The 24206-nt window shown below is 37.4% G+C and overlaps 1 protein-coding gene across 1 annotated transcript; it reads right to left on the bottom strand.

Annotated features, from left to right (window-relative positions):
• Positions 1-22576: 22576 nt before the first annotated feature.
• Positions 22577-22909, bottom strand: LOC140855797 (large ribosomal subunit protein uL15y-like). Its single transcript, XM_073252654.1, has one exon. The coding sequence runs from the start codon at positions 22907-22909 to the stop codon at positions 22577-22579; it is 333 nt and encodes a 110-aa protein (XP_073108755.1).
• Positions 22910-24206: the final 1297 nt, after the last annotated feature.

Genomic DNA, 24206 nt, shown 5'->3' with positions numbered 1-24206 from the left:
TTCCTCATGCCCAGATTTTCTCTCAGAAATTTTTTTGCACACGCCCACTCTTCTCCTCCTTTTAAAACAACAAACCAAGGTCTTATCCACGTGAGAGGATAAAGATGAGTAATTGCACATTTGAATTCAAATCAAATTTTGAATTCAAATGGAAACTAATTTATCCCTATCCACTAAGGATTGAGAAGAGGAGGGCGGGCTTAATTTGTGCATGATGATTTCATGAGAAACATTTTCTCGTGTAATAAATAGGGCGTTAAAAGAGGACAAGGTCAAGGTGCTAAGATTGGTTGCTCATTCAAAATTCAAAATTTGAATGGCCAACCAATCATCCTTATCCACTCATTTGGTGCATTAAAATAGGGCGTGAGGAGGGCTTTGCATGAGAAAAAATTCATGAGAACTTCCTTCTCATGAATTAAAATGGTGCAGTGAAGTGAGGTGGCACAGGGAGAATGGGTCAAGGTGGTTCATTATTTAAACCAACCTAATTGAACCAAATAAGTTAGGTCCAATTAGACTAATTTAAACCTAACTAAATTAGGCTTAATTAGGCTCAATAAAATCCTAATCAAATCAAAAATTGATTAAGCCCAACCCCTGATCAAATCAGGGACCAAACCATCTCGATGATTAGGTCAACTCTTAACCTAATCGGATCAAACCCAACTGAATCCAATTCAATTGGACTTGATCCAAAAATAATTAGTCAATTAAATTAACTTAATTAGCAATCAAATCACTAATTAAACCTCTCATAAATATTAAGTCCAAATCTGATGGATAATCGGGCATCAGAATTCATCGATATGTAACCCTGATCGAAGAGTCCCAAACCAGTGGGACTCTTGACCCTGGTACCCAAAATATATGGAATTCGTGATCAAAGAATCCTGATTCTTGATCACAGAATCTCAGACATGAAGGACTCTTCACCAGCTATCAATCAGATAGGAACCTCTAATGTTGTGACCTCGCAGGTTCAAACCTAAGTTGGTAGCACAAGAACCAATTTCTGTACTAATCGAAGTGACCATCTAGCAATGGTACCCGACGATCGGATAGGTCGAATAGTCGCAATCACAACACTCAGAACCTACGTGAATATGGTTACTGTATAATTCATCCTTTTGACCTCTGTGTTTAGGACGACTCAAGGTTAAACTTCCATCCTGATTAGATCATCCGAATCGTGCTCAACTCAAACAGTCCTGTGACTCCTCACAAGGACTACCCTGGCCAAGGTTTTGCTAAATTGAAACACGACTGTACACAGCTCCTAAACTGGAGTGGTCAATCCCATCTTGACACATGCACCGACAAGTCAAGTACTTGACTACACCCAGTAGCCTTCCGTCACTGAATTAGAAATTCAGGTAGTCCAGTGCTTAAGTGCAGTGAGTTGCTTGCAAGTCACCGTGGCGGTCTCAGGTCGGAGGGACATTTATACCCATATTCCATCGGAGCAAATCTTGACAGCAGAAATAGCTCCGAAGTCGGTCACGTTCAGTGCAAATGTACCCTTACATCTCACCTGTATGCCATACCAGTGTCTCCACACTCATTGATTAAGAGGACAACCAACCTATATGGCACACAACGACCTATGCTTGAAAACATTGTCGTCCTTGGTAACAACGTATCATTTGGTCGCGAACAGATTTAAGGACTAAACGACAAATCCTCCTTTGTCGAGTCTAAATAGTCCTAAGGACTTCACCACAACATAGGAGTTCATTAGAAGATGAAACATTTTGTGATGAAAAATGACAAAATAATTTTTGTTAATTCATAATTCATGTACATATACAAAAATGAGCACAACTGTCAACAGGCTGACGATTGACTTTGGGATACTATTCCCAACAATCTCCCACTTGGCCTAAAGCCAATCGATGCAGTATCTGATACCCATCTTCGACTTGTAGTCATCGAACTCCTTCACCGCAATGGCTTTAGTGAATGGGTCGGCCAGGTTCTCCTTTCCGTTAATTTCTGAAGGTCACGTCACCTCGATCCATAATTTTCGGATGAGATGGTAGCAGCGCAGAATATGCTTCGTCCGCTGGTATGCCTTGGGTTCCTTCGCCTGAGCAATAGCTCCAGAGCTGTCACAGTAGAGCAGAACTAGACCAACAAGGGAGGGTGCTACTTCAAGCTCGTGATGAATTTTCTCAGCCACACCGCTTCTTTGGCAGCATCTAATGCAGCAACATACTCCGCCTCGCAAACTGAATCAGCCACTGTGTGTTGCTTGGACCTCTTCCAATAGATAGCCCCACCATTAAGGATAAAAATAAATCTCGATACACTTTTGCTGTCATCATGATCAGACTGGAAACTAGAGTCTGTAAACCCTATAAGTCTCAAGTCCGATTCACCATAAACAAGCCACTGGTCCTTAGTATTTCTTAAATACTTCAGGATGGTTTTAACAATCTTCCAGTGATTCTCCCCTGGATCAGATTGGTATCTACTCAATATCCCTAGTGAGTATGCCACATCTGATCATGTACATGTCATGGCATACATGATAGATCCCACTATCGAAGCATATGGAATCCTACCCATACGCTCACCTCGATCCATAATTTCCCGGATGAGATGGTAGCAGCGCAGAATATGCTTCGTCCGCTGGTATGCCTTGGGTTCCTTCGCCTGAGCAATAGCTCCAGAGCTGTCACAGTAGAGCAGAACTAGACCAACAAGGGAGGGTGCTACTCCAAGCTCGGTGATGAATTTTCTCAGCCACACCGCTTCTTTGGCAGCATCTAATGCAGCAACATACTCCGCCTCGCAAACTGAATCAGCCACTGTGTGTTGCTTGGACCTCTTCCAACAGATAGCCCCACCATTAAGGATAAAAATAAATCTCGATACACTTTTGCTGTCATCATGATCAGACTGAAACTAGAGTCTGTAAATCCTATAAGTCTCAAGTCCGATTCACCATAAACAAGCCACTGGTCCTTAGTATTTCTTAAATACTTCAGGATGGTTTTAACAATCTTCCAGTGATTCTCCCCTGGATCAGATTGGTATCTACTCAATATCCCTAGTGAGTATGCCACATCTGATCATGTACATGTCATGGCATACATGATAGATCCCACTATCGAAGCATATGGAATCCTATCCATACGCTCTCTCTCTTGAGGTGTTGTCGGACAATCCCTCTTCGAGAGAAAAATTTCATGGCCTATCGGTAGATAGCCTTTCTTAGAATTTTCTATGCTGAACCTCTTCAGCATAGTATCTATGTCGTAGACTGGGATAAACCAAGCAGCCTTTTAGATCTATCCCTATAGATCCTCATCCCTAGGATGTAGAAGCTTCTCCCAAATCTTTCATGGAGAACTGTGACGACAGCCAAATCTTTATTCCATGTAATGCAAGGACATCATTTTGATTAAGAGAATATCATCCACATACAATACAAGAAATACTACTACTGGACCATTAGCCTACTTATAAATGCAGGGCTCTTCTCCATTCTTAACGAAGCCATACATCTTGATCGTTCTATCGAAATGTATGTTCCAACTCCGGAATGCCTGCTTAAGTCCATAAATGGACCTCTATAGTCTGCACACCTTAGACTCATCAGTGGATGTGAATCCTTCAGGTTGTATCATATACACCTCTTCATCCAGCTCTCCGTTTAGGAAAGCTGTCTTCACATCCATCTGCCAGATTTCATAGTCCAGATGGACAGCTATCGCAAGCATAATCTGAATAGATTTGAGCATTGCCACAGGAAAAAATATCTCGTCATAGTCTATACCATAACATTGACGATATCCCTTGCCAACCAGACGGGCTTTATAGATTTCCACCTTTCTGTCTGCGCCCCTCTTCCTCTTGAAGACCCACTTACATCCTATGAGTTTTACTCCTTCGGGTGGGTCAACCAATGTCCACACATCGTTGACCTTCATGGACTCCATTTCGATTTCATGGCCTCTAGCCATTTCTCAGAGTCGGGTCTCTGCATTGCATCCATGTAGGTGATCGGATCTTCATCGTTTTCATCAAGTTTGATAGGATCGTTGTCCCGGATCAAGAAACCATAGTATCTGTCCGGTTGACGTGGTACTCTACCAGATTGCCTTAAGGATGCTTGAACAATGGGCTCCGAATTTGATCTAATCAAATCCGATTCAGGTTCAGCAACTTGTGTCGGTTTTTTCACCTGTCGAACTTCGTCAAGTTCACCTTAGAGGCAACAGTCCCTTCACCAAGGAACTCCTTTTTCAAAAAGATTGCCTTAAGGCTGACAAACATCATTTACTCATCAGCCAGGTAAAAATAATACCCTTTGGTCTCTTTTGGGTATCCTATAAAATTACACTTGTCAGACCTAGGTCCTAGCTTGTCCGTAATTAAACGTTTAACATAAGCCAGACACTCCCAAACCTAAGGTGCGAGATACTGGCTTACGTCCTATCCATATCTCATATGGCGTTTTGGTTACAAACTTACTCGAAACTCTATTTAGAAGGTAACAAGCCGATTCGAGCGCATATCCCCAGAGAGAGATCGACAGACCAGCAAACCCCATCATGGATCGAACCATGTCCAACAAGGTCCGATTCTTCCTTTCAGATACACCATTATGCTGTGGTGTTCCAGGAGGAGTCCATTGAGAGAGAATCCCATTCTCTCCAAGATATGTCAGAAACTCATTGGAAAGGTATTCACCTCCTCGATCAGATCGAAGAGTTTTAATACACTTTTCAGTTTGTTTTTCTACCTTTTTTCAGAATAGTTTGAACATTTCAAATGACTCCGACTTATGCTTCATTAAATAGACATACCCATACCTCGATAGGTCGTCTGTGAAGGTTATGAAGTAGAAATATCCACCTCTTGCACTTGAGCTCATGGGTCCAATACATCAGAATGTACTAGACCCAAGAGTTCACTGGCTCGCTCACCTTTTCCAGTAAAAGGTGACTTGGTCATTTTACCAAGAAGACAGGACTCACAGGTTGAAAGTGATTCACAATCATCTACTTCAAGAATTCTTCTTGAGCCAACCTGTTTATCCTGTTCTTATTGATATGACCTAGCCTACAGTGCCAAAGGTAGACATCTGACACATTATCTATTCTAGGACGTTTACTGGAGGTTTGAACCACATTAACAGGTTGTGATAGAAAGTAAATTCTATTATTAAGTTGTCCAACAAACATTGTAACACCATTCAAAATGATATTACAAATATTTCTTTTTATTAAAAATTGATAACTGTTCATGGCCAAAAGGCCTATAGAAATAATATTTAATAAAAAGATTGGACAATAGTGACATTCACTTAGAATTATATTTCAAGAATTGATTACAAGGTTCATGATTCCTAATGCTAGAACTGAAACTTTGCTTCCATCTCCAACGTTCAGGAACCTCTCGCCTTCATCAAATCTCCTACTGACCTGCAGACCCTGCATCGAATTGCAAATATGATAAGGACTTTCGGTATCAATACCCAGGCAGTAGTATCATAAATAAAAAAGTTACAAGGTGTTATCATATAAGTACCTTGCTTCTTCTTTGGCCTGTTCGAGTCCAGTGAGGCAATGTATAGAGGATAGTTCCTCTTCAGTGCCCCTGCTTCTTGCAAAAGAAGCACTCCGCCTGGCTCTGGTCGGACTTGCCTTCTTGGTCTGACCCTGTGCAAACATCCCAACATGCAGCTGCACCTTCTTATTCTTCTTCTTCTTGTTCTTCTTTCCTTTCTTAAAGGATCGACGACCAGAAAAAGACCCTCCCACAACATTCACCGACTCCTTATGGAGCTGGTGATCCTTCTCAAAGTTCTGTAGCAACCCAACAAGCCGTGGTAGTTCACTGCAGGCTTTGTCATTCGAAAATGAGTAAGGAAGGGAAGGTAGGACTTGAGCAGAGAATTAAGGATCGCATCCTTACCGAGCTGCTCGTGCAGGGGAAAACCCAGTTTACTTAAGCGCTCAATCATTTCGATCATGTACAGTACATGATCAGTGACTGAGGCTCCATCCTCATCCGAGCATTGAAAATGGCACAACTAGTTTTGTGCCTTTCAACGTCGTCAGGTGTGCCAAAAGAGTCGTTCAACATTTGAAGCATCTCCTGTGGCTGGCGTTCTCGAACCTGCGGCTGAACTCATCATTCATTACTGCCAGCATTGTGCACCGAACGTTGGTGCGGTCATTGAGCCACTTTTGGTAAGTGTCTTGGACCGTCCCTCTAGCGTTCAGGGCTGGCTCTTCAGGTGCCGGATCTGTTACTACATAAAGGATCCGCTCATGCTCAAAGATGATTTTTAATTTTTGATACCACCTATCGAAATTAGGTCCCATGAGCTTGTCATTATCTAATAATGACCGGAGCGACAGGGTAGTGGCCATAGTTGCTTAAAGGAAAACCAGACCTATATTAGTACATAAATTATTAATACTAAAGACTTGGACTTTAGTCTAAAGTTTCTCTCAGTATTTTTACGAATTGGTAGCCTCAACCTCCAATTCGAGGAATTACTTTAATTCCTTAGTGGGTACTAGAATCCACACAGACTACACATGAGTCCAACTTTGGTTGGTCAACCCATATGCATCTATGGGTAGGTTCATAACCAGTTATTTCTCTAAACAACTTCTAGTAATTAATTTTGCTCCAGAACCTAATCAGTAGGCTTTGGCCTCCACTGAAAAAATCTGGTTAGGTCCAACCATTAACATGATTTGATTTGGTGAATCGGATCAATAAATGATTAAGCCCGACTTTGGCCGGCCAACCTGACCACCATCAGAAAGACTCAAACCAAATTATCATACTATGAATGATAATTCCATTAGTCAATAAGCACTAGGCCTTTGAGCCTCCAATGATTATTAAACTAATGGACTCATTATCACTCACTTAATGGGAGGCTATGACTTAGTTATCAATATAACTTAATAATTTTAGACCTAATAATTTTTGAGGATTTTATTAAAGAATAGAAGAGAAAAAATTAACCAGCCAATTTCAATCCTCCCACTGACTTCATCGAGTCAGATTAAAAAGGATTTACTTAAAGCTGGCATTAGGAGCACCTAAATCAGTCAAACTGATTTACCTAATGACATGGGTGAGCCCTAATCACCAAGTGATCTAATCAAAACTTAATTAACCAAGTTGGCCAGGTAAGTGAGATCAGTGGTGGGGATAAGCCATTAACTCGTCAGAGATCAAATCACTGCGAGTAGCTCCCACTTAAAAACCACTGGTCAAACTGCCAAACTTACCTTAGACACCAACCGGTTCATTAGTTTTAATTTGATCAACTTAGTAAATAGGGTTCCACCGCGTAGCCATGAATTAAGTCCATCTTGGTCTAGTTAAAGACATGGACCCATTCAACTACAACTATTGGAGTTGAGTCTAGAGTATCCTTGACCTAATCTAATTCAACTTTTGATTAGATTTGACCAATTACTCTAATTTAGTCTATTTCTTTAAGCTAACCTTAGGTCTAACCCAATTATGGACCTAATCCATCTAACCCATTGACCCACAAGTTTATGCAATTGTCTTAGGTCTTAATTCACAATTCTAGACCTACTAGACAACACTTAATTCTTTTAATTAAGTATTTGACTGATGGGTTAGGGTTTGGTATTTTGAAAATAATTTTTAAATTTGAAAGATTTTATTTTCTGTCCACCAAATATGTTGACTCATTACACAAATAGATCAGCAGATTTCATAAATGTCAATCCTATTGCTAATTACATAACAGAAAATAACTCAATCAAAATAAATCATGAATATTTCTTTGCTACTTTATTTGCATGGATATAATTGCATTGGCACCCCTACCACCATAGGAACCCATCGAATGGGAAGAGAGGGCCTTTAAACCCTACTTTTCTCCTATGACTGGACGGCCATGGCAACCAACTCAATTCGATTACTTGCTACTTGGATCAAGTATATCTAAATATACCAATTTCAAAATTTAAATTTTAAATTTTAAATTTCAAATTTCAAATTTCAAATTTTAAATTTTGAATTTTAAATTTCAAATAAATTTCAAATTTCAAATTTCAAATTTTTGAATTTCAAATTTTGAATTTAAATTTGAAATTTCAATCAAATTTCAAATATTAAATTTTAAATTTTGAATTTCAAATTTTTGAATTTTTGAATTTTAAATTTCAAATTTTAAAATTCAAAATTTAAATTTTGAATTTCAAATTTTTGAATTTTGAATTTCGAACAACTTTCAAAATTCAAATTTCAAATTTTAAATTTTAATTTTAAATTTAAACTTTTAGATTACAACTTAATCTACGCATGCAAATATATATATCATATCTAAGAACCCGCTCTGATACCATTTGTGGAAAATTCAGTGCAGGGGTAAAATGATAATTTTAAAACTTTTTCAAAATCACTATTTTACAGTAAAAATTATTAATTAATCTAATTAATTAATAAAAATTTACCCTATACTAAGATCTAAATATGATATATAGCATGCATACATTTAAATTTGAAATTCAAATTTGAACAGTAAACACTTTACTGTAATGTGTTCAGAACACAATACCTTTATGCGGATAGTAGATCGCCGCAATCTGATCACCGTCGGAAGAGTCTGATCATCGCGATGCTGCCACACAGCATGTCTGACCTCTGTGGATCATCCACACGAAGCTCCCAGTCTGATCGACTCCTCACGAGTGCTAGCTCATTGTAGAGCCCTTTCGATGGCCGATGCTGATCGAACTCCTTCGATTGATGTCTGTCGATTCTTTGGATACTCTGGATCGTCAGCAGACGTGCTTGAGAGAATATTGAAGATCTTTCTAAAATTTGGTGGCTCACGACACTCATAGCTCAACTTCTCACTTCCCGAACTCCAGGCTAAAACCCTGAAGAACTCACTGAAACCCTGCGCACACTTTTTCTTTCTTTTCTTTCTTTTTCTCTCGGAAGGATATAGACCTTCACCTTGCACACAAGGATTCCTCATGCCTAGATTTTCTCTTCAAAAATTTTCTTGCACACGCCCCACTCTTCTCCTCCTTTTAAAACAACAACCAAGGTCTTATCCACGTGAGAGGATAAAGATGAGTAATTGCACATTTGAATTCAAATCAAATTTTGAATTCAAATGGAAACTAATTTATCCCTATCCACTAAGGGCGTGAGAAGAGGAGGGTGTGGCTTAATTTGTGCATGAGTGATTTCATGAGAAACATTTTCTCGTGTAATAAATAGGGTGTTAAAATAGGATAAGGTCAAGGCGCTAAGATTGGTTGCTCATTCAAATTCAAAATTTGAATGGCCAACCAATCATCCTTATCCACTCATTTGGCACATTAAAGTAGGGAGTGAGGAGGGCTTTGCATGAGGAAAAATTCATGAGAACTTCCTTCTCGTGAATTCGAATGGGTGCAGTGGAAGTGAGGTGGCGCAGGGAGAATGGGTCATGGTGGTTTCATTATTTAAACCAACCTAATTGAACCAAATAAGTTAGGCCCAATTAGACTAATTTAAACCCAACTAAATTAGGCTTAATTAGGCTCAATAAAATTCTGATCAAATCAGAAATTGATTAAGCCCAACCCCTGATCAAATCAGAGACCAAACCATCTCGACGATTAGGTCAACTCTTAACATAATCGGGTCAAACCCAACTGAATCCAATTCAATTGGACTTGATCCAAAAATAATTACTCAATCAAATTGAGTTAATTAGTGATCAAATCATTAATTAAATCTCTCATAAATATTGAGTCCAAATCTGATGGGTAATCGGGCATCAGAATTCATCGATATGTAACCCTGATCGAAGAGTCCCAAACCAGTGGGACTCTTGACCCCGGTACCCAAAATGTGTGGAATTCGTGATCAAAGAATCTTGATTCTCGATCACAGAATTTCAAACATGAAGGACTCTTCACCAGCTATCAGATTAGATAGGAACCTCTAATGTGTGTGACCCCGCAGGTTCGACCCTAAGCCGGTAGCATAGGAACCAATTTCTGTACTAATCGAAGTGACCATCTAGCAATGGTACCCGATGATCGGATAGGTCGAATAGTCGCAATCGCAACACTCAGAACCTACGTGAATATGGTTACTGTATAATTCATCCTTTTGACCTCTGTGTTTAGGATGACTCAGGGTTAAACTGTCCACCCTGATTAGATCATCCGAATCGTGCTCAACTCAAACAGTCCTGTGACTCCTCACAAGGACTACCCTGGCTAAGGCTTTGCTAAATTAAAATACGACTATACACAGCTCCTAAACTGGAGTGGTCAATCCCATCTTGACACACGCATCGATAAGTTAAGTACTTGACTACACCCAGCAGCCTTCCGTCACTGAATTAGAAATTCAGGTAGTCCAGTGCCTAAGTACAGTGAGTTGCTTGCAAGTCATGGCGGTCTCAGGTCGGAGGGATATTTTACCCATATTCCATCGGAACAAATCTTGACAGCAGAAATAGCTCCGGAGTCAGTCACGTTCAGTGCAGATGTACCCTTACATCTCACCTGTATGCCATACTAGTGTCTCCACACTCATTAGTTAAGAGGACAACCAACCTATATGGCACACAACGACCTATGCTTGATAAATATTGTCGTCTTTGATAACAACGTATCATTTGATCGCGAATAGATTTAAGGACTAAACGACAAATCCTCCTTTGTCGAGTCTAAATAGTTCTAAAGACTTCACCACAACATAGGAGTTCATTAGAAGATGAAATATTTTGTGATGAAAAATATCAAAATAATTTTTGTTAATTCATAATTCATGTACATATATAAAAATGAGCACAACCGTCAACAGACTGACGATTGACTTTGGGACACTAGTCCCAACAAAAATCTCCATATATGTAATACTAGCTGACTCTAAATTATGTTTTCTTTAAAAAGGGAAAAGTAGGGGGAGGGGAGCTCCACCTATTAATCTATATATATGCAAGAACTAGTATGTATAATTATGATTTCTAATTAATAATTAATTTTAATTTATATATTTTAGCAAAGATATTTTTGATTTTGATAGAAAATTCAAAACATGATAGCAACTGCACATACAGTATCAAGCTTGAAAGTTAAGGTGAAAGCTTATATATAATCATATAAATTAAGAAAAATCTTTATGAGATTGTATTAGTAAATATTCTTATTCTGACCATTATTGTTGCCTTCATTGAAGGACATGTTTGTTCTCATTTTCACTGCTGCAATCTCCAATCTGCACCCTCTGCAATGTGACAAAGGCCAAAAATATGCAAGCCCATCATCAGGGTAGCTTGCAGTCCTCTTCTGCAGCTTTGTTCTGTTAATCATTGGAGTGGAAGCATTCGGCCTTGCAACCTAATCTTTAGTGTAGACCAATTCAATCTCCATATGGAGTCCGGAAGGAGGGATATTGATAACTTCTTCAATTGGTACTACTTCACCTTCACAATGGCCATGATCTTTTTTTGAATTATTTTTTATTTTAATTAAAATTAAAAATTTTATTTCTTCCAAATTTAAAATTATAATTATAATTTTTTTCTATTTTTTATATTTATGGCTTCTTTACGGTACTTTTTATTTTTTAATTTATTATTTTTTTGATATTTTTTTTAAAATTTAATTTTAAATGGAAAATGTAAGTTGAAATGATATTTTTTATTTGAATTAAAATTAATTTTTTTTTAAAATTCAAAATTATACCTTATATTTTTTTGCCATTTCTTTTTCATCTTTTCTTTTTCTATGGTATATTTTATTTCTTTAATTTTTTAAGATTTTCTTTGAAATATTTTTTTAAGAAAAAAATTTAAAAGGAGAAAATAATTTGATTTATTTGAATTAAAATTAAATTTTTATTTTTTAAATTTAAAATTTAAAAATTATATTTTTTTTCTCATTTTTTTTATCTTTTTGGCATTTTTTAGGTATTTTCTTCTTTTATTTAGAATATTTTTTAAAAAATTAAATTTAAATTAATTTAGTTATTTAAAATGATATTTTTTATTTAAATTATAATTATAATTTTTATTTCTTAAAATTTAAAATTATAAATTTTATTGTTGAATTAGAATTATAATTTTTTTACATCAATTTTTTGCAATCGAAACGGATTAAAAACTAGCCATTGCAGAAATTTTTCGTCACAGGGGTCGACTTATAAGGTCGACTCATGCTCATGGGTCGACTCATAGGGTCGACCTCTGTAGAAAAGAGCAGAAAATGACTGTTTTATAATTTTGGTCTGCAGAGCAGCAATTGTCGACTCATAAGGTCGACTCATACCAAGGGTCGACTCATGGGGTCGACTCACAGAGTGTGCCAGCTAAAATTTTACATACCGTTCATCCCTTTTAGCCATGAGTCGACTCATGGGGTCGACTCAAAAATGTAAACCTGATTTTCTTACAAGATATACTTTCAAAAATATTGAAATTACCTCCAATAGATTACACATCTTTTGTTCTTGCTCTTGAGGCTTCCGAATCAGGTCTGATAAAATTATGATTTTGCCTCTGAAATACAATAAATCATTTTTCAAGCTAAAATCATTAGTAATCCCCTCAAATATTTTGTAATCATCAAAATCAATTCAAGGAGCAATAATTTTTAATTAAAATTTTTATATTTTAAAATTTAAATTTATAATTTTTATTTCTTTCTTTTTTTTCTATGATATTTTTAATTTTTTAATTTTTTAATATTTTTTAAGATATTTTTAAAAAAATAAATTTGAAAAGAAAAAAATAATTTAAAATTATCTTTTTTATTTTAATTAAAAATTTAAATTTTTATATTTTAAATTTTATTCAAAATTAAAATTTATATTTATTTCTAAATTTAAAATTATATATTTTATTTTTTCCCATTCTTTTCCATTTTTTTAGTTATTTAAAATGATATTTTTTTATTTCAATTATAATTAAAATTTTTATTTCTTAAAATTTAAAATTTAAAATTTTGTTTTTCAATTAGAATTACAATTCCTATTTTTTTTTATTTTATTTTTTTCCTTTTTTCTTTTTTATGATATTTTTTATTTTTTATAATATTTTTTTTCTTTTCTTCAGATAATTTTTTTAAAAAATAATTTGAAATGGACAACGTAATTTGAAATGATATTTTTTATTTCAATTAAAATTAAAATTTTTATTTTTTTTAAATTTATATTTACAAATTTCTTTTCTTTCACATTTTTTCCTCTTTCTTTTACTCTTTTATGTTATTTCTTTTTTTATCAAAATTTAATTCAAATTAAAAATTTAATATTTTTTTAATTCAAATTTATAATTATATAATTTTTCTATTTTTTTTATTTTTTTCTATTCTTATGAAATTTTTTTAAGCTATTTTTTTATTTGTTTGGGATATTTTTTAAATAAATTAATTTTAAATTAGGAAAGTAATTTGAAATAATATTTTTTATTTTATTCAATTTTAAATATTTTATTTTTTTAAATTTTAAATTATAATTCTTATTTTTTTTGATTTTTTAATGGCACTTTTTGTTTTTTTAATTTTTTATTTTTTTGAACATTTTTGGAAAGAATTTGAAATGATGTTTTTGAATTAAATTTTAAAGTTTTATTTTTTTTAAATTAAATTTTTAATTTTTATTACTTTCACATTTCTTTCTCTTTTTTTTCTTTTTCTATGATATTTTTTATTTTTTAAATTTTTTAAATTTTTGTTTATATATTTTTTAAAAAAATTAATTTGAAAATAAAAAATCATCTGAAATTATTTTTTTTATTCGAATTAAAAATTTAAATTTTTATATTTTTAATTTTATTTAAAATTAGAATTTTTATTTATTTATAAATTAAAATTTTAAAAATTTATTTTTTTTCATTTTTTTTCTTTTTTTTTGAAAAAAATTAGAAAATATCATTTTGAATGGTGTTTTTAAAAATGTCATTCAAAATGACGTTTTTAAAAATATAATTAAAAATGATATTTTTTAATTTTTTATTTTTTTGGATGATTTCTACGTGAAAAATATGGATGACGTGGCTTAAAAGAAAATACTATTCAAAATGACGTTTTCTCTCTTTTGCATTACTTTTATAAATAAATTAGATTTTATATTATTTAAATAAATAATTTTTTTTATATTATTTAGGGAAAGGACTTCCCTCAGCTACTTGCAGGCAACTATTTTTGTCTTGCATTGTTGCAGTCGGGCGGTGGGGATGCGGGGCAGGGATTCTCCTGCTTAGCTGGATTCGCTGGACTACACTGGTCTTTCCATGCGCCTAGAGAGAGCGGAGGAAAAAACTTTTCTTTTTGTTCTCCTTTTGATATGGAGAGGTGGGGCCTCTTGCCTACACAAGAGAACCAAGTATGCCGATAATAATATAACAATCCAGAGTGCCTTCAAACATTCTTTCACATGCCGGTGGGTGCTATTTTTCCCACCCTCCCGACCAACATAGGTAGCCAAGTATACCAAAACATGCTTTGAATGCTAAAATTTAAACTAACTTCATTGATCAATGTGGCCTCAATAAGATCATTATCTACGTAGACTGATCCAATTGAAAAGAAGAAAGACGTCCGTCCTTGCATAAATTGGATCAAACTCTTCTTAGTTCTTGTTAAAATAATCTAAAAAAACTAAAATTCTTCAAAGGTAAATTTTGACTTCTAAATCAACTATACTTGCTGATGCTTTGTCATATTCTTCTCGGATTGGAAGCCACATCCAGTCAAAGTCTTATCCAAAAAAAAAAAAAAGCTTTTAGTTTAATCGACCCATTTCAAATCTTAAATGATAGATTTGGACATGATCACAAGAAGCCTTACTTCTTAAAAGACCCAATATCATATTATAGATATCGAAAAATTATCCAATTTTAACAAAAACTCATCAAAATTGATGTTATATAATCAAGTTATGACTTTCGGAAGTTTAGCTTGAAATTTGACTTCTTAATGTGACAAATCTTGTCCTAAACTCTATCCAACCCCACTCATAATGATCACAATAGCCCACACCGAGTTCGGTGATTCTTCTAAATCATACATAGTGCTACAATAATACCAAAATATATTTGGAATATATTAGTTCAAGCTAATTTAGACTACTTATCATTTTGATCTAGGAGGATAACTCTCCACAAAACTGGCAGGCTAACAACCCAACCATGAGAAAAGACTAGTGATAAGAACCGTACAACTCATAAATTTTTTTTATGTGATCGATTTGATTTCAATTTTAATTTTAAAAAATTGATTTAAGACGGTTTGGTGTGAATGTTGCCCACGGACCGATCCCAGTCTATCCGCGCGCACCCCTGCACTCCAAGCTGGATACATGATGAGCTATTAAGTTTGTCATACATTTTATAGATCTTCAAGTTTGAATCAAAAAATTTGGCTTGATGTCAACTAAGTTTGGATTCTATATATAGGCTTGATTTCAATTGGTCTATCTCGAGTTGCATCCCTCTATTTGGTTAGCAAAATCATCATGCCCAAAAAAATGTAATAATTTTTTGTTTTATGATGTATCCAAAAAAACTTGCAGAAGCAGCACTTAGGCAAGTTAATTATACTGTAAAATAAGAAAATCAAAGGGCTCCCATGAGCTTCTAACAACTTAGTAGCCAAGTCTTTTTGGGACGGTGCAAACCAACTTATACTTCAGTAGAACAAAAAGGGTTTTGGTGATGCCAATATTCTCAGAGTGCAGATCTCCTTCTCATTGTAACAAAAATAATGTTATTATGGAAACAGCAACCTCTAGAAGCTGAGGGCCTTTTTTCTTAATAATATTTGGACTAGTACATTAATTTTGCCTAGATCAGATTTGTTGAACATAAAATATTTGCAATGTGTAGCACCTTTATTGTTTTTGTATTTTTGTTTTTCCAATGACAATATGTGCATAAAACTTTATCCATTTCTTGCTTCTATTTTAATTATTTTTGCAAATAATAAACCTTTGCTTTCTCTAAAAAAATTACATATAATTTAAGAAAATACAAAAGTTTATGAGTATACTCTTTATTGATTTATGGGCAAAAAAAAAAAAAAAAAAAGATAAGATAAGCTATCAAATGGGGCCCTAAAAATAATAGCCTATTTCCTTGTGGTTGTTCAATGATTTGAAAAAGAATCAAAAGTCTCCAGCGGATATGAAGATTAAACTAAAAAGGATAATAGTTTATGCATATGAATGTTGCACATCAAATAACAATGTTGAGTTTCTTACCAAAAAAATAATAATAACAACAATGTTGAATAAAAAAGAAAAAAGGGATGTCATATATTTGTATCAAGGAAATGAAGTGGGTACTAAAGAGAGAGAAAACTGAGCAAGTGGCAGCAACCAAGAATGTTACATGTAGCATGTAATATAATAGACATATGTACCAAGAAAAAAAAAAAAAAAAACAATTTAACAAGACATGGAAGTGGGTCGAGTAACATGCAGCTGCGCAACCATTACAAAGCATGGTGGCCGTTGTTCTTATCCTCGCTATTGGAGGAGTTAAGGGGGAAAAAAAATATTAGTAGGCATCGCTTAAGTGACACACGTGTCTCATGACACACACCTATGACACGATATCTAATTTTTTACCATATCATGACGGAGTTGGTGGGAGTGGTCTCGGCAACAGAGGGAAACGGGAAAGATCTTGCTTAAGTAAATAAATTTAAGTAGCAATCGCTCTCCCCTGTCCAGTCCCACCGTACACTGACGATAGATAAATAAAAACAACTGCTCAAATATCAAATCTCTTGGTAGAAATAATAAGAGCAAAACTTAATTTATTCTGATACCTCCTCATTATGTTGGCTCTTCAGGGGAGCCACTTACATAATGCAACGGAAAAGGAAAGCTTGTAGTCACACAATTATCCTATTGCTCTCCGGGGTTACCGCTACGGACGTTCAAATATGAAAAATATTGACGGTGCCATGGGGGATAAAATGGATATTAAGGATATATTTGGATAATCCAATAAAATTTGGACTGAATTTTATTTTAAATCCGTGAATTGAGAAGTCTGTTTGAGTATCGCCTGTATCAACCCAATATGCCCGGCCCAAACCCTGTAAAAATAAGAAAAAGATATTCCTGAGTTTTTTTTCCTTCTTAATAAGATCAAAAGATCCACAAACTAAAAATTTCATCCTGAAATTTTGGCGAGCTTTTGGAAGATGCGGGCTGGGTAAGTCAACAAGCCCGATTGCCACAAGATATTCCCGCAAGAATATTTGGAACCATTCTTTTAAATTGCTCATGCAAGGAGGTACCAAGTCTCCTTTGCGATCATCCCAAGTATGTACTAAGGTACACCTAGTGATACTTCTAAAAAAGTTCTCGGGATGTTCTTTTCAAGCACATAAATGGTCACATAAGAGGGAAGATGTCTATTTTGGTCTAGCAACATCACAAAGGAGATTCCAGCAATCCTTTACCCAGTGACCAACCAAGAAAATTCCCAAAGAAAACAGTGGAATTTCTTCAAAAATTTGAAGTGGAATCCAAAGGAAGAAGATGGCATCGATATATAGTTGAATCATCTAGGATTTTTCAACCCAAAATAGATAGGCTGATTATATCATCTCATCGGAAATGGGGGAGAACAAGACTCCCAATCGGGTCTCCTTCTCCCTCCTATCGCATGACGCGCATGTGAAACCCATGGGTTTGGGCCTCTTCGAGTCAGCCCATGGGTCAAAATAGCTGGATATTATATTCTTTTCTCATGTCATTCGCAAGCACCCATATAATCTTTCTTTTCGAATGCTTGCTCCACAAATTCTTGACATAAGACACCCCAAAACTTGATCATTTCCATCCCTAAAATATTTGGAGCTCTCTTGGTCTCTTTCAAAAGAACACTAATATTTTGACTTGGATTAGAATACATAATTCTTTTGTTCATGAAGTTAATTGCTCTTGATGAATTCTATGCAATTTCATATTGACCCAAAGTCTAGAAGAGGGCTGGTGCAATTTGCTTTAAAGTTCAGCACGAGAAAAACCTTGTTAGTTTCTGCTGGTTCGTTGGATAGCATTTTTACCTCGCTAAACCCCAATTTGGTTTTTTACCATCAGAAACCAAATTAAATTTAGACTCTAATCACGTTAATCTTTTTTTTTTAATTATTATTTTTTGCTTCTCTTGTTCTAATCATTTATGCCCATGGTTAGAGAAAATCTATGGTTTCGAGCCACCTGGTTGTTGGGCAGAAGTTCACCATCCTCACTTGGGCTTAAGGAAGTGGGCAGAATTACCAAAGTGAAATCTTGTTACTCGTGTATTTTGATCTCTCCCCTCTTCAAAATCACCATCCTCACCCTTCTCACATGCTAGATGGCTTCACGATCTATTGTCACATCAAATATGCTATATCATGGCATAAATTTTCATGCTGATAAATGGTAGATTTGATCTTATGATTATAGCATTTTGGTTGGTGTAGATACACCCTCCAACAGAATAAATTACAATGACGTGAAGCGGCAGGGGAATCTTTCGGAAATGGTCAGGGGTTAGTACTTGGAAAGGGGCGACGACACCCTTCCCTAATGTTGGATGCTTCGGGAATGGGGTGAGGATAACAACATCTAGAAGGGGAGAAATATGGCCATCCCAGTTTTGGAGGCGGCAAAGAAGTAGGTCACCGTCTTCTATGAAAAGTCCGCATACCGTCAGTTAAAATGTGAGCTGTTGTTTTGACATTTGACTCTTGGTCGGTGGAGATGCGAATTAATGGATGACGGATCAAGAGATTACGGATGAAAAATTTACTAATATATCCTATCAAAAATTACTTCTTATTTTATATATATCTTATTAAAAATTCATATGCATATCCTTATAAATTTTTTGTTTTACGTATCTATCCATTAAGAATATTTCAGTCATTTTAATTTTAGATTGCCCATTTCTTAATGATGTTAGATGGCATGGGTAGCCATAAAAAATAAATAAATAAATCAATGAGCATGCACTTAAAATATATATTTTATGAGAATGTACATACAAATATTGATTTTGTAAGATAGTCATATAATTTCATATATTTAAGAGGATATACAAACAAAAATTTTTTTTTTATTTATATTCTTGATCTATGATTAGAAAGAAGGAAGATATTTATCAACTCATTCCACTCGAATATCTCTAAAAAAATTAGAAGATGATGAAACAATGGTGAAAGTAAGGCTAATTAGATCCTCTTTTCTTTCATTGATAATTTAAAGGCAACGTATACAATCTTTATTTGTAATGGTGAGGTCCATCCTTAATTCAAATCGCATTCTTCTTTTTAGTTTTAATAGAACTCTTTTTTCTAAAATAGACATGATTAGTAAAAATAAAATTGAAAAGCTAAAATTCTTTGGAAATTAGATTTCGACTTTTACATCAATTCTACCTGAAGCTTTTGTAGCTCTATTTGATTTTGCTCAGATTAAAAGATACATCTTGTCAAAGTCTTATCTAAAAAAGAAACTTTTGGTTTAAACAATCTATTTAAAGGTCGAAAAAAGAAATTTGGATCTCTTCGCTTGAGATCTTATACCATAAATCTCAAAAAATTATCCAATATTTTTTTAAAAAAAAAACATCTTAATTAGGCATCATATGACTAAGTTATGGCATCTATAATGTTAACTTGCAACTCAAGCTTCTACATATAATAAATTTTGCTCATGGACTCTATCCATTCTCATCTATAGTGGTTAAAGTGATCTATATCGAGTCTGAAAATTCTCCTGAATCAATCCAACTAGAGATGGTAGTGTTACTAGCTGGTAGCTCATTATTTTATTTGTCTTCAAGAGTTGGGAAAAATAGTATTTAATTTTTTTTTGAAAGAGTGGAGGCTAGTTTATGGAATATAATTCATCTTATGTTTTATTAGCATTCTTGTTTGATGATATTTATGAAGTATGTTTTAATGAACATTGTTTAGCTTTGATTTTTTTAGTTTTTTAGGTTAATAATGGTTGTGTTGGTGCAAAAATCCACCGGCATCGAAGAAGCTAGAGTCGAGGGAGTCGCGGTCGCCGCCGGTACCTGCAAAGAAAGTTTAAACCGAAGTTGGGGGTGCTCCGGCAAGACCCTTCGACGCTCAAGTCAGTTTTCTACCTCAACAAGAATGGAGTGCTCGAATGAAAATTTTAGCAGAGTTTTGAGATAGAGATTAGAGCTTAGAGGATAACGTATCTGGGAGTCCCCTTTTTATAGGCGGAAGGCGTAACAGATTGACAGCGATATCTGTAACCGCCTAGTAGTAGGCCGTTCGGGGCCATGAGGAGTTTGTTACAGAGAGTAGTGGAGTGGGGTCGTGGCCATCGCCGTGGCCTGCCACATGGAGCCTGTTGTGGAGAGTGGAGTGATGTCCGTTGTCGTGACTTGCCAGAGCATGATGGAGCCGCATGGGATTCGTTACAGGAAGTGGAGCAGAGTCGTGGCCATTACTGTGGCCTGCCAGGGAGTCCAGGCTCGTCGGCCGAAGCTCGATTGAGGTGTCTGGTGGAGAGGGGTAGCTCTCCGTCTAAGAGGAGCTCGGATGTTGCTGGCGAGCCTTCTACCGTTGGGTGCCTTGGGTGCTAGTACTACAGGCGAAGGTCATCTGCGGTAGAAGCTCGGTCAGGGGCTTTCTGTGGACGAAGTTCGGTTTCATGCAGAATCCGACAGAAGGTCGACCGACAGTGGATGTCGGATGGCGCTGGAGAGGTTCACCCACTGGAGGGGTCCGACTGCTGGAGCTCGTGTGTCGTAAGAGTTCGTCCGGAATCTGTCCGCTACAGAAGTTCGATCGGAGTCTGGTTCTCGTAGAAGTCCGGATGGGGATCATTTGTTGAGGAAGCTCGGCCGAAGCCTACCTGTAATAGAAATTCGGAAGGAATTTGTTCACAATAGAAGCTCAGGTGGAGGCTTACAGTAGAAATCTGACGTGGACTGCTCGTAGTAGAAATTCGAAGTAGACCACTTGTAGTGGTAGCTTGGAGTAGATCGCTTGTAGTAGAAGCTCGAAGTAGATCGCTTGCAGTAGAAGCTCGGAGTAGATCGCTTGCGGTGGGGGTTCGGAGTCCGGCCCTTGTAAGAATTAGTATGAGATCTACCTGCAATAGGAGCTCAGGGCTAAAGTCCGGCTCCCGTAGGAGCTCGGACGAAGTCTACCTGCAGTAGGAGTTCAAGGGAGAAGTCCGGCTCCCGTAGGAGCTCAGATGAAATCCAGAAGGCGGTCGACCGCCGTAGAAACTTGGATGGAGTTCGTCCGTCGTGGAGATCTGCTGTTGGAAAAATTTGGCCACTGACGAACTGATGAAGTTCTGGAAGAAATTCAGATTGGAGTCGATCGAATCCTGTTGGAAAAGATCTAGAAGAGGTCCGGAGAACGGTTGACCCTTGTAGGAGGTCGGCCGATAGTAGAATCCAGAGAGCACTTGGAGCAGCCTGATAGACGATCGAAGAAGCTTATCGCTGGAGAAGCCCGGGAGATGCGGTAGGAGTTCGTCCGTCGGGGGAATCCGATCGACACTTGTGGAAGAAGCTGTGGGAGTTTATCCGTCGGCAGAACTTGAGAACATTGCGGAAGCTCGACTGCCGGAGAGGTTCGAAAAGATGTCGCCCAAGGTCGGACGTCGGTAGAGTCCCGGTAAGGTCACTCCTTATACGAACTTCGACTGGAGGGTATTTTATACTCAACACCAGTCCCCCTACTTTCGAGTTCGAGTTTCGAATGAAGGAAGTATAGAGAAATTTTCACAGTCGAAGTTGCTCCCTTGAATTCTGTGCGCGATCGCCCTCAGATATCCTAGCATTTAATGTACGCATGTCGGAGTCTTTTCAAATCGGGGCGATCCGAAGAGACTTTTCAAAATTCCCACTGGAGCGCTGTCCCAAGTGCCATGCAATAATGGCCTTGTCAGCAGTCAACCGTATGCCATGGTGAGTGGGACACATGGCGGGCATTGGTTGGCCTAGGGATATCCGCCATCATGACTGTGCCATGCCCTGTTGCCTATTTAAACCCACTCCTTCCCTCCAGGAACTTCACTTTGCCTGAGAGTCCAGTTGGCACTTTTCTTCTATCTGAGAGTTCTGCCGTCCATCGGCGCCCTTTTCGACCCTAGGCATTCTTTGCGTCAATCCCCGCCATCTCCGTCGGATCCCCACCTACGTCGGGCCAATCTAGGTTGGTCCCGAAACTTCTCTTGTCATTGTTGTTGTTCCTTCCTCTTCTTGCTTTGTTTGTTTAGCTTTCGAGGGTTTATTCGCAATCTTTCCCATTTTTTGGGATTTTCTTCTTTCTTTTCTCTTGTTGCAGGCACGGACGTAGAAGTTGCCCGGGCGGCCCTCGCCGTCGACGTCCCTTACGACGCTGAGCCTTCAGTTTCCCAAGCCCTTTCGAGGAGTTCTCCCATCAGGGCTTCTGCCCCGGAGGTCCGTCTCGAGGGGATGCCACAGATTGAGAGGAGGAGGAGAAGGGAAACGGTGGCCCGCAAATTCAGCGGCTGTCGAGCTGCCACTGAAGGCTCCCACAGCTTCGAAGGGGACTCGAGAGAGAATTCCTTTAACAACAGGGATTTAATAATGAAACTGGCCGGTGAGTGCATCCAGCCTGAGAATTTTGAAGTCGTTGAACGGGGCGGCACCGGTCAAGGGGGTGGGGTTGCCGTCATAAGCTGCGGCGGGCTTCTTGATGTCGTCGGGGTCGAGGGACCAGAGGTGATTGGTGCTGACGGCGGAACAGTAGAACTTGTTGCGAGGGCGGTAGAAGTAGCGCATGCTGACCTCGCTGATGTACCTGGGATGGTAATTATCGGAGAGAATATGGTGGTGGTGCATGCCTCTGGCATTACCGCGGCCACCGGGGTACTTCCGATTCTTCTTGAAGCAGGTCGTCGTTACCGCCGTCATCACCGTCGCCGCCCCTTGAGTTCTATCCCGCTCTTTTCTCCTTAGGGTTAGGGTTTTGACAATGGGGCGGAACGAGGCAGAGGGTGAGAGTCGATGGGTTCATCATACGTACTGGGAAATACTGCTGAGAAAGATGGAACTGGAAGGAGAAGTCGAAAGCTTGAAGCGGTCTCTAATGTATTCTTTTCAGGTTTTGTTGTATTGTTCTTCTTTCTTTGGCCTTCAGGGCTTTGTAACGTATACCTTGTTAATCAAAATGAAAAGAAAATTTTTTGTTACCTTGTCCGCACTTTGTGTTAAATTGTCGTCTGTCGAACTTCTTTTATTTTTTTTGTCTTGTTCAATGTCGATGTTGTCTGAAGGTTCCTGGTCGTCGCCACGTTGGTTTGCTTTTCTTGTCGTCTTTCTTTTTCAGCCTTCAGGGCTTTGTAATGCATACTTAGCTAATGAAATGAAAAAGAAAATTTCTATTACCTCTTCTACTCATGTGTTGAGTTGTCGTTTGTCGAACTTCTTTCTATTTTTGCCTTGCTCGATATCGATGTCATTCGAAGGTACCCAATCATCGTCGCATTGACCTGTCCCTTTTGTTTATGGCCGCAGATTTGTCCGGGGCCACTTGAGTTTGACACTTCCTTTCGGAGTTCGAGCTCGGGGGTCTGAACTTCTCATCACCTTGAGGAAGCCATCTTATCCTTGGCCTGTGTTGAGAGCCCTCTTGGAGACTGGGGATTTTTGATAAGAATCCCCATCCTCGTGAAGACGAGGTCCCTTGTATCTTTGACGTAATTTATTTTTCATTTGTCACTGGTGTAGTTCGTCGCTTTCCTTTTTAACTTCTCTCCTTTTTTCTTTTTCTTTTCTCGAGTGAGGGTTTTCTCTCTGCTCTTAGCGAGGTCGCGGGAGCGCGGAGGGGCCATCGAGAAGGTTTTCTTTTTCTTATCTGGTCTTGAATGACCGGATCTTAGTTGGCGTCAGGACGAGATTCTCTTCCTATTCCTGATGTAGTCGATTTCAGCTCAGGTTAGGATGAGGTTCTCCTCCTGTTCCTAACATGGCTGTGGGGGCACATATGGGCCGTTGTGAGAGCCTCTCCCCCCATCCGATCTGAAAATAATCAGGTCTTCGACTTTGCTCATGTTAGGATGAGGTTCTCCTCCTGTTTCTAACATGGCTGCGGGGACACATAAGGGTGTTGCAGGGCCTCTCCCCCCATCCGGTCTAAAAGTAACCGGGCCTTCGACTTTACTCATGTTAGGACGAGGTTCTCCTCCTGTCCCTAACATGGCTGTGGGGG

This window comes from Elaeis guineensis, chromosome 1, assembly GCF_000442705.2.
Source record: "Elaeis guineensis isolate ETL-2024a chromosome 1, EG11, whole genome shotgun sequence".
Lineage (NCBI taxonomy): Eukaryota > Viridiplantae > Streptophyta > Magnoliopsida > Arecales > Arecaceae > Elaeis > Elaeis guineensis.
Note: the sequence above shows the minus strand (reverse complement) of the source record. Positions and strands in the feature narration are given on the sequence as shown.